This window comes from Musa acuminata, chromosome BXJ3-6, assembly GCF_036884655.1.
Source record: "Musa acuminata AAA Group cultivar baxijiao chromosome BXJ3-6, Cavendish_Baxijiao_AAA, whole genome shotgun sequence".
Taxonomy (NCBI): Eukaryota; Viridiplantae; Streptophyta; class Magnoliopsida; order Zingiberales; family Musaceae; genus Musa; species Musa acuminata.
Window position 1 is genome coordinate 14095539 of NC_088354.1, and position 12157 is coordinate 14107695.

At 36.5% G+C, this 12157-nt stretch overlaps 1 protein-coding gene across 1 annotated transcript; it reads right to left on the reverse strand.

The window, feature by feature from the left end:
* Nucleotides 1-240: 240 nt before the first annotated feature.
* On the reverse strand, nucleotides 241-8768 carry LOC135641190 (transmembrane 9 superfamily member 1-like). The gene is made up of 12 exons (XM_065156357.1): nucleotides 8584-8768; nucleotides 4944-5136; nucleotides 4727-4831; nucleotides 4547-4564; nucleotides 4380-4468; nucleotides 4149-4301; nucleotides 3806-3940; nucleotides 3468-3634; nucleotides 1783-1877; nucleotides 1268-1641; nucleotides 744-1017; nucleotides 241-649 (listed from the first exon to the last, which is right to left on the reverse strand). Exons 1-12 carry the CDS (start codon nucleotides 8677-8679, stop codon nucleotides 582-584), a joined length of 1767 nt encoding a protein of 588 aa, XP_065012429.1. The 5' UTR covers nucleotides 8680-8768; the 3' UTR covers nucleotides 241-581.
* Between the last annotated feature and the right edge of the window lie 3389 nt (nucleotides 8769-12157).

Consider the following 12157-nt stretch of genomic DNA (forward strand, 5'->3'; position numbering starts at 1 on the left):
TCCCTAGTTTCATTATATGTTTTCTAGACATATCTAAAGGGTCAAGTTAACTGTGACCTGATACTAAATGGTGTCATGCTTGGATCATTTGGAAAACTTTTGAGACCATAAGAAAGCAGCACATATTAGAATTGGAGACTGTGATCCTAAGATAGATGGATCTTTTAACATGTTTTCCCATGAAATGGCATGTAGTGGTACGAATTAATCAGCTACATGCAAGCTATTTAGAGAGACATATAAATCAAGACTAAAGCATTATTAATCTGTGAATTCATTTGTTCAAAGGGTCACAAGGTTCCAAGTCCTGAGTAACCCAAAAGATAACTAATAAGTTTTATGATTGCTACAAGATTTTAGACGTGACAGTATCTCTAAATTTAGTATAAGAAGACCATCTCTACATCCAGAAAAATAAACAAAGGGCAGATAGGTTGCAAAAATATGAAGCAAGCAAAAGCAGAGTCATCCATGTTTAGAAGGCCATCAATTTTGATCAGCAACTCACATCTTACACCGAACAGGTTGGTCTCTCTTGGTGATGTATTATTAGATGTGCACAGAGCCTCCTGATTCTGGACCTAATCACATTTGATGTTTCTGTATATCCTTCTCACAAACATGGTAGAGCCGAGATATCCCACAGCACCTACAAATTTAAGTGAACACAAGTTTAAATACAGTGGAAGAGCAAAACTCTTGACAGGTAAGAACTGACGGATGATTGAATAACAAATACTCACCACATAGTATACCTAAACCCAAACAAAACATCAATGTGTAACCAAAATAGAAGCTGGTCTGGAAAAAGCCTGACATCTTGGTCTTCATGTAGTAGTAATACACAGAGTAGAGATACACATACACAGCTGTTGAAGCGGCAGAGAAGAATGAAGTCCACTGCCAGTGATAGTTCTCAGCATTGAGCAAGAAGTATGCGCCAACAATTGTTACACACATAGTGACGATGATTAGGATCAGGAAAACCAGCAACATGAATCCATAGACATAGTACACCTGACAAATATGACCGTAGCAGAGAGGATTGAGAGCAACTCGTATATTGGTCTCAGATGAGGTCAAGTTAATTCATATGAAAATCTGGATAACATGGTGAATCAAAATAAAATGGTCCAAGTAACAGATGCCTAGACCAATAAGAATTGAAATATTCATGTAACCAAAAGCTAATAGTAGATAAGACAGAGCAATTGTTGATATAATAATCTATTTCTATGGAAAACAAAGACCTTAAGGCAAGGGATACCTTGTAATTCCAAAAGGATGTGAAGACAAAATACATCTCGATGAATATGCTACCAAAAGGAAGCAAGCCGCCCATAAGTGAGATTATGGACGGTGTAAGATACCATTTCTTTTCAGGAATCAGACGAGGAATTGTTTTCACACGGCAAGGATTGTTTGGAGAACCACTCCAGTTTCTACCAACAACAGTGCCAAGAAGTGCTAGTGGAAATGAGATGAAGGCCCAAATTATAAACACAACTACCATAGTGCCAAATGGAATAGCAGCTAGTGAACCATAAAAGATAGCAATTGTGTTAAGTATAAAGCCAATCCCAAAGCACATAAATGGGAACAAGGATGCAGCAAGGATCATCGACTTTATCCAGCTTTTACCTGAGAAAAGAAAGCCATGCATCAAACAAACAATAACAGCAGCAAAGATGAATGAGCAATCACACCAAAGAAGTACACAATAGATCATGCTATATATATCGTGAGAACACTGTACAGTGGGAAGCTTGTTGAGAATCATACCACCATTTTGTGAATAAAGACCGCCACTTACATAGCCTGAAATGAAAGACGTAAGAGCATAGCACACAATGAAAGTAGTAGCAATAGCTCCTCGCCTGGCCAAAGAACATTAACTTTTGGTAGTGAATCAACAATGACGAAAGATACATATGTTACTAGAGGAAAATGAAAAAAGGTGAGATAAAAAACTAAACAGAAACAATGATCCACAATAGGACACAACTTGCATTAAAAAACATCAGATTGATGGATCAAAGTTTAGTAAACAGGGTGCAAAAGAATCTGCAACCAGAAGTCATTCCTTGAAAAAGGTATTGATTTAGCTGAGGCATAAATAGGCTTAGAAAAGGCTCATTTTAAAATCTGTGTTTCTTCTTCACAACTTAAGCTCATATGATCAATAAAAGAAGCCCATCTTAAGTGACAATATTTACTAGGGAGCAGCCAAAGCAACAAATGCAACAAGTCCAACACTCTGATTCTTAAAAAACCTGTATAAGTATTTCAATGGTATTCGGAAATGTATGAAGCATACCATAGTTTAGAGATTTCATATTAAGCTGCACAAGCTCATCCTATAATAAGTAGGAAAGAAGGTGAAAAATCCAATTACAACTCTTTAACTGTTTTCAAGGCTATCTTACAGAAACAAGTTTCAAGACTATCTTGATAAAATGTTAAACCAAGCCTTTCACACAAAGTATTTATTGTTTACTCTTTAAATTTAAGTTTGGTGTTTGCATGGGCATGAGTCTCAAATTCAGGTATGTATCCAAGCAATCAACTCTGCAGATCAAGATAAAGGCACACAAATGGAAACATAAAATTGAACAGACAATAACCATGTATTATCACAGAGTGGAAACAATTGAGAAGAGAATATTCAATAGCTTCTCTATGTTTTCCAATTTTCAGATTGCTTCTTAAATCATTAGCCTAGTTCCCGATAGTTAATAATATCAACATGTTGACATGCAACTACCGATTTGTTTGAGGAAATCTCCTGTGTCATATATGTATATATATTATTTTGGAAGTCTAGGGGATTCTGATTGATCTGTGGATAACAGGTACTGTGTGTTTGACAAGGACATCTTTTCAGGGGTTCTTGTTGACATAATTTATGTGATCTGGGACTCCTTCATCTCACCCTTGAATATTCTCAACATCACATCTAAAAACACATTCCATCTATGATTGAGTAGAATCTGCCTTCAATCATGCCCTCTAAAGGTTAAGATGCATAGAGATCTTAACTTTTGGAAGTCATATGTTTAATAATCTAGTGATTGATTCTCTTTTTCTAAAAGCCAACAGCTGCTGAAATTATGTCAAAATCTGTTCTTTATCAGCAAAAGATTAACTGGATTACTGGCATGAAAATTTTCATATAGACATTGAAAAAATACGTTTACAGGGACATTTTTAATAAAGAATCCAGACACAAGGAAAAAACAATTATTACACAGAAATATCATTACTATATCAAACATATAGAAAAAAATTCCAAAATATAACATAGAAAGAATTCCAATATGTTATCCCACTCTTACTTGGGCAAACAACATGATTGAAAATATATGCTTAACACAATAAGAATTTCAAAACTTGTTATCAGAATCATAGAGTCAATAAAAAAAGGAACATTCGACTACAAATTATGATAAAAAGTGACAAATACGTACCCAACATACAACATCCCGATTATTGCCAACAAAATGACCAAGAGGACAAGCATAGCCAACTGAGCACCAGTACCAACAACTGCTGAAAGAAGAACTAGATTACACGGGGGGCGAAAGACATCACCATGAACAAGCTTCCATCCAGACTCTTCACTCGCATCTCTTTCCTAATAATTATGCACAAAAACAATAATCAATAAATTTCCATGAAAAGTATAAAACTGTCTTCAGGCTTACTCATGGATATACAAATAAAACAATTCATTGACACCTCAAGGATTGTAAACTAGGCACACAGTCTTGAGTGCAACTGTAACTAAACACAATCAACAACTCACCAGAGTCTCCAAATCATCATCTTCACGAGCATATTTTGCGTAATCGTTTCTAAGAGTTCGCATCAAAATCATTGATACAAGACCAGTGAGGAATATAACCATCATGAAAGAATTGAAAATTGAAAACCAGTGAATCTGCAAATGGTCAAACACAAATCAGTTCAATAGTTGTAGGTAGAGAATATAAGTTTTCAAACATGTTATAACAAAACTAGCAAAAGCTTCTGGAAGGAAATGAAGACATCATAATAAATGATGTTTCAAAATCTAAGTTATGAATTGCACTCCAATTATAAATTACATTCCACATGACAGAGACCCAAATTTGAGAAAGAAAAAGTACCTGGTGCTCAAAGAAAGGATAATCCAAGTATACATCAAAACGTCGAGCAAATTTTACATCAGTTTCTATCCATTTCACTGAGTATGTCATGTCTAAGCTTTTGCCAGCTTCCAAGAGTTTAGGAGATTCTTGGGTGAGATTGACATGAATAATCTGCAAGGAGTTAATAAGGAGTTAAAGTATTATGGAGACTATTTATTTGAGATCCTTAACTTCTAAAAAATTGCCAACCTGATCACCATTGTACTTTACAACGATATCCTTGTGAGTGAAAAGATAGTGTCGATTTTCATTGGTCTTATCAGTCTCCCCAATGAAACCTGAATATTGGTAGTTGTATGTTACAAAAGAATTAGCATAGATATCTCCCCTTCAAGAAAAATGTGATAGACACATACCCCATAGAGGCAAATCATCTGAAGTCATCATGTAGGCATGGAACAGGGACAAAGAAAAGTGAAGAGTGAAAATCAACAGATAAGCATATGAAACAAAACATCAGCAATCAATGGAGACTGTATTATGTAAGAATTAAGAAATCTTAAAAAATTAAATACATAACACGGTTCACAACATACCAATGAAGAATTCAAACCAATACGAACTCTCTACTGCATCTTTGAATTGTTTTACCTTAGCAGCATCAAGATTAATAGCACAGATGGAAGCCTTATCAACATTTTCTGAAAGAAACAAAATCACAGACTAATTTTAACCTTAAAAAAATTACGTTTAATCATATATTATTCTCATGGTACATGGAATAAAGAAAAATCTAAAAGACAGTCCACGTACTTCGAAACTTTATCTCAATCTGGCTATCAACAAGTTGATTACCACCTAGAACCTCCCCGAGCCCACCCCACTTATGGGCAGCATTCCCTGGTAGTTGGCAAAACGGAAGGATATAATAATTGTATGTCTCTTGAGGATTGTTATATGGCCCAACCTTGTTTACCCAAAGAGTAACATGGTCATCGTTTTGGTACTGCAAAATAAAACGTAACTAAATCAGACAATTTGCGAAGGCAATATTGCATCTCTTCTTAAATATAATACAAAAAAACAACTCATATATATATATATATATATATATATAGAAGCAAAAAATACTCTAAATTCTTTCAATGATGTATACACGAGATTTTTCAGAGATAATATAGATACAGCTTGACCAAGAAATCAAGATTCTAAAAGAAGAGGTCAGCTTTAGAGACACATTTTTATAATACAAGAACGGAATTCAGTATAAAAAAACTTGTACAGTCACATGAATAGGTGAACAATAGAGATTATTTATAAAAGTGAATGACTTGAGTAGCAAAATTGGAGATTTTATAAAGAAACAGCACAGCATCTATGGTGTAAAGAAAAGTAGTACAAACAGTGGTCATGATTAGATTGACATGAGTACTAGAAATACTCAGGGTAAATTAAATGAAATTAAACCAGAATATCAGCATTAGGTACTATTTGACAAGAGAGTACATTTTCCTGTGAGGAAATTTCTCAGAGAAAACTTTTGCATAGTGTTAGAGTCATTTGTGTGAGAACTAAGAAAATCTGATATTTGTTCCATCTATAACAAACATGTTGAGAACAGTATCTAAAAGTTTCAATATCCTAGCTAAATAAACCATAAATATATAGACCTTATGTAGCTGTGGATTTACAAAGAATAAAAGAAAACAAATCAAACAATTGTTTCATCATTCCACCATAAACTGATAATAATCTAATGGACAGACACCCCAACCCAGGTAGCTGCATTTTTTATTTGTGCCACCATTCTAATTAAGTCTCATATTATAGAGCTCAGGAAACTCTTCAAACAATGATGAGTATGTTTGATGTAATGCAAAATTGCTTCCTCTTTGCCAATGTAAACAAAATTGCACTTAATTTTTAAAGGCAAATATGCTTCCATTACTTTCAGGTCTGGTACCCAAATAAACGGGATCGGCAATGGGAAAAAAGGGCTTAAGCCCAATTTTCATTTTTGTATATATACTTAGCAATATGTGTACACTTGCCGAAGGTCTAAATCACAATGATAGAACCACTATAAGTGCTACCAATGGTTCTATCCAATGTTTGATGTTTTGCCTTAATCACTATGACACGGGCAATATGTATTGACTAGGTATGAACCGGTATGTGGATGGCCCTATTTCGTACAGTCTGGATCGAACCATTTAAAAAATAATAATAAACATGTTCGTGAGCCCTTTCTCCTCATGCTGCCGCCCGTTGCACACTATGCGCCACCGACAGGTACACTTCCTCCTCTTCTTCCTCTTCCTTCTTCCTCTACTTCTTCTTCCTCTTCCTCCTCTTCCTCCACTACCCTCTTCTTCCTTTCTCTTCTGCCTTCTTCCTATTCCTCCTACTTTCTCCTCCTTTTCTTCCTTCCTCCTCCTTCTTCCTCCTCTTCCTCCACTTAGTCTTCCTCTTCTACTTCTTTGTCTTCATAACATCAGTACGTACCGATGTACCCTGTACAAGTACCAACCAGTATGTTATGTTTTGATATGTACCGATATACCACATACCGACTGATACATACCGGTCTGGCTAAAGACCAATACAGGTCCAGTACCAATATGGGTCTCGTGCATGAAATTACTACTCTTGGTTCTATCACAAGCATATAAAAAGATTTCTAACAACTTCCATCCAGGTTGGATTTCCCTCCATTCTGATTCCACCATAACCCACCTGAGTTTTAAGATATCTTTACCACAGCCATATCATTTGTCCTTGCAGATCACCAAAATATCTCAAATGATTCTCCATTTCATATGATAAATTGATCCTACATCTCTAACACATTCTTCCACACTTGGAACCTCCAGTTGACCAAATATTCATGCCAATTCTTATTCTTGCCACAGACACTTGTTTCATTGAACATTCTCTATATAGGTAAGTTTTTAGATTTTATCCTTGTTTTTGAATTTTGATTTCTATTGCAATATGAAAAAGTTGCAAGTAGTCATGCTATGGCTAAAGATAAACCAAAAGCATTATTAAATATATTTTTTTACTTTGCCATCACATGATGTGTTGTATCAAATATCAGTCACTGAATGGTTAACATTAAAAATGGTGCTTTTCAAACTGTACATGTGATAGGGTCCAGATATTTACTTAACGATGTATGAACTCGTTTCAAAACATATCATAGAATTTGTGATAGAAGAACCCCAGTCAAAGTTTCTCCAAGCTCGATAATGAACATAAGAAAAGCCTCCAACTTATAACCGAGGGCTTGAGAAAACAGCTTTTCAAAAATTAGAGCAAGAGATCTGGCAATTGAAGCATGCATTGGTAGTAAGAATCCTAATAACATTAACAGTGAGAAGAAATCCTAAGTATGAATCATTCAGTTCAATCATGTGGATCAATTTCCATTATTTGGTAAAACCTAGTATGCTTGTCCTTAAAAAGTTCGAGATCCAGGCAACTAAATGATAGATAACTGATGTTACCGAGAACCAATAAAAAGTTTAGACAAAGTGACAATGGAGGCAACAAAGGACTCTGCTTTCCAAAAGTTGACTTTATGGTGATTCAAAAATCACTCAGAAAGAAAGCTTAAAAGATTACAGGTTCTAGACCCTGTGCAGTCAGTACAATTGAAGAAAACAATCATGACCAAACAACATTACCATTCAAACACAGAGTGTAATGACCTCAATATATGTCCTAGCAGTTTTCATGCAGCTTGATGACTGCCATTGAGATGATAAAAATCATAAACAATGCGTGTCCAAGAATAAAAAGAGAAGCTATAATTTCTGGGAGCTCTTCTTCAGCTCATGCTAAATGTGATAAAGAGAGAAATTAGATTCTCTTGAATACATGAAAAACCCCTTGTGCATTAGAGTATAATTCTCACTGTGATTATCTACATAGATCATCTGTAAATGTTCTTTGACACTTAAGGTGTAAATCATCCACATCCGTGATTTCTCCCAAACACCACAATTACCAATTACGTTCTTCTCTCTAGTCAGTTTAACCAAATAAAAAGAAAAGGTGAACTAAGTTAGATCATGCAAAGGCAGTTCGAAACATGATTAATAGATCATCTCAAAGAACAAAAATCTATATGCATCTTAGATCTATAGCACGAAAATCTCGGAACAGAAGAGCTAAATAGATACAACAGAGCTACTTTATTGCCGTCGCATCAAGAACAAATCTAAGTGTAATGAACAAAACGGTCAATTTTATGCTCGGGAACAACAGATCGATCCATCTGCGTCACTTAGAGTGATTCCGTGGCAAGAACTAACAGGAAAGACCAATACGGATCAAGCTGGGCAGGAGACGCAGCGTGGGTAACCGATTCGAAACAGGAAAATTGGTTCTAAACATCTGCGTTTCCAATTGGCAAGATCCATGGTTAAAGAACGATCTAGAAGCGCACCGTATGGTCGGACTCCGAGGCGGACGCCGGGGATGCGGCGGCTACAACGAGGAGGATGAGGAGGAGGGGGGCGAGGGATCGGGCGGTGAGGACCATCCTCGCGGCTGGATCTACGGAGATCGGAGGGCGAAAGAGGTCCTTCCGCCCCTTCTCGATCTCTCTCCTCTATCCGCACACGGGAATTCGGAGGGAGGTTTTTGATTTATTTGGAGGAATGGAACGCACTAAAATATGTTTCCACCTCACTGCGAACGTACCCCTGTAACTTACCTTCATCGCTATTGGTAGTCATCAATGACCCACACCAACTGAGTTTATTCTTCTGTCAACGCGGTAGGGAAGGGTCGATGCAAGAAGTACGCAAACTCTTCCGTGTAAACTAGTTGGGTTATTGCAGCGAAGTCGGCGTCGGTCTCAACGGAGGACACAACAGTATCATTCGTGAGACGATCCATCTGACCACGGTGATAAGCGATCCCCCTTTCTGATGCAAGTGGCGAAGCCGAGTCAACGGTCAAAATCTTTGACGTTAATTACATTTGTGGTGAGGTGTAGGTCCGGCTCAATCGCCCGCTGCGTGATCCAATCTGGTTTGGCCCCATGATGATCTGATATGGAACCTTTCGCGAACCCCCGTGATTGTTTGCGAGCACCGCAGTTCCTATTAGTCCATCGCTCAAATAGGATAGGAAAGAGGTACAGCAACAATAACCACTCATTAATATCCCAACGACCACTTTGGGTCAATTCAGCATTGCACGACAATCAAAATCCATAAATGCCAACACCAAAGCAAGCCAGGATGGTAAGTGTTTATGCACCGTTTCCTTTCTCGTTGCCTTCGTGTCATTGATCAGATAGTCAATATGATACCTGATTCTATCCCAAAAGTATGGATCATCTTAGAAGCCCAAGCAAACCGAATGGGTGCGATTCGAGTGTAAGGCTAGGGAGATAGGTGGAATCCCGAGGCTCTGTTAATTTGTGATGATCGACCCGTTATCCTTTCGAAATATGGTTTATGTATTGAAGGAAGTTTAGAGTCGTCTCGAGGTGCGTCTTGGTCTTGTATAGTGATACTCTACGTTGTCCCGAGATGCTCTTTAGATGTATCAGGGTCCTGCATAATCGGTCGGGGATATCCTGACCCAACCCATTCGATGCTTAAATTAGTAAAAAAAGTGGAGAGAGTTTAGTAAAACTCTAGAGAGTTTAGATTGAGTATATTTGTCTTGTCTATTCGAGGACCGACCTTTATACTTGATTTGTCGATGGAGGGTAGTCGATTGCTCATCCTCCCTTCAACTTCTCGTACAATCAATGGTCTATTTATGTCAACGGCTAGTGAATACATCTTCATATTAGTTATGTCAGGGAAGAACGACCGGGGGTATGTCGTCTATCATAGTAGGGACATGCTTGAAACAGATAGAGGATGGGGATCGATGTCAAGTACCCAAAGAGTCAGGCCACGTCATCAAAATTAATGATTCCTACGATTAAATGTCCAAATCCTTCCGAAATCATGGTCGAGGGTGATCGTTGGTGATGGATAACGCAACCTAGGGGAAGTTGAGAAGTCAGGTCTAGTTGCCATGTACCGATGGTCAACTCATTCGACTTCCCTGAGGATCGTGCTCCGGTCGACGACCACGTGAGGGGATAGTGCGAGATCGTGAGTGGTGGCTCACGATCAAGTGGATCAAAAGTACAATGCCTGTGCCATTGCTTTTCCTATCACTCTTCACTTTATTAACATATAGCGGAGGGAATACCTCCGAGAGGAACAGAAGGATGGTTGATAATAGTGTGCCAAAACTTGGTTTGGTCATATTAAAAACACTTAAACTTAGAGTCAAACAAGGATTTGGGTTATACATCAAAGCATACATGAATAATAGCGGCATGAACCTTATCACTCATTTTTAAACTATGAACGATATAATATATGAACACTCGAAAACTCATCTTCAGAAAATATATCACAAGTCAGCTTGTATGATAACACAACCCTAGTGCTGGTGCTGTTTCTTACCTTTAAGCCCCCTCTGTTGCAGCATCTTTGTAACAATCTGGGTTTGTCTTCACTAATATCTACTTGACTTTATTTTTTAATAATTTTTTTCTATTTTACACTACTCTCTAATGATTTTTTATCGTAGTCTTTTAATTATTTCTACTTTATATTCTAGTTTGTATAATTATATTTTTATTTGATTTCAAAACTTTTGGACTGAGTATCATGAACTGAAGATATTAATTAGGGATAACTAGAAAAAAACAGTTGGCATAATGAACCCTTTTATAAGATTTTCTTTAACCTTCAAAAATTAGACTTTTTTGAACAAAACTTGCTTGGGTAGGCTTGAGGACCTGCATACTTTCACCCAGATAGAGACTCCTTTATGGGCTTCACTAATTGGGAAACTGTTAAGTTGTTGTATTTATAAAATAAACTTATTGTCCACACTAGCCTGATTAAAAAGTCTAGGTGGGTTGATCAAGGTGATGGTAAATTGCTAATACCAGATACTATCATAGCCTTGTGTCATATGTCTTGAGTCAATTCTATTTTTCACCTCCTTGTTATGAGTGATTCTATCACTGAACAAAAACTTATTATGAATGAATTTGTCAACTTTTATTGTAATATTTGGAATCATGATCCTACTTTCTGTTTTATTATACTCCTCCTAATTGGTCAAGGATGGCTAATTGGGGTATCAAGCAATGTTGAAAACTTTTCTACCTTAATTTTTCTTGGCTTTAGTAGAAACTTAGACCTAACAACTATATTACCAAATTTTATTGAGCATAGTAGGATATTATCCAAGAGCCTATAATGAAGGTTTTTTAATAATTTCACTCTACTATTAATCTTTCATAATTAGACTAATATTGATAGTTTTCATTCCTAAAACTAATATCCCAAGCTGAGTCAGATAAAGGACTTTAGGATTATCCTTATACAATGAGAGTAATTAAATTCTTGTAAAAAGTTTTGGCCAACCTCTTCTAACTCTCTTATTGTAAAGAGTAATCAGACTTTATTTTTTTCAATCATAATATCTGAAATAACATCTTCGTGACCCAAAAAATTATGCATTTCATATATGATTCGAAAGATAAAAATCTATATATTCTCATTTGACTTGACCCGAGTAGGTTTACGATCATCAAGAGACTCTTGCGAGCCATTCACAGAATGTTTATTAATTAACTTTCCTGAGCATTAATTGTATTCCTATGCAAGTTTGATTAATGGAAAGCTTCTCACTTTTTAGGGGCCAACAAGATGTTGGATAGGGATATAGTTTTACCAAGCTTTAATGGTCTTATCACTCCTCTGTTTTAAACAATTTCATGAGTTTTATCATCTGCTTTATACTGATGATATTCTCCTATATTTTAGGGCCAACAAAACTACTGTCTCTTCACTCTTTTCAAGTGTTAACAAACATATTATGAGGTTTTTGTGGTAAAAAGCTGAGTAGAATTAAGGGGTTGCATCTACTTGTTATTGCTTCTAAAGCTAGTGAGGAGTTAGGAGATAGGGATATTAATATTTCTAAAT

Excerpts from the sequence above, each read along its gene's own strand:
- LOC135641190 (XM_065156357.1), bottom strand. The coding sequence starts at position 8,679 with ATGGTCCTCACCGCCCGATCCCTCGCCCCCCTCCTCCTCATCCTCCTC. Across the intron at positions 3,635-3,805 it reads ATGATGATTTGGAGACTCTG|GAAAGAGATGCGAGTGAAGA; the intron begins GTGAGTTGTTGA and ends CATAATTATTAG. Across the intron at positions 650-743 it reads GGGTTTAGGTATACTATGTG|GTGCTGTGGGATATCTCGGC; the intron begins GTGAGTATTTGT and ends TTAAATTTGTAG.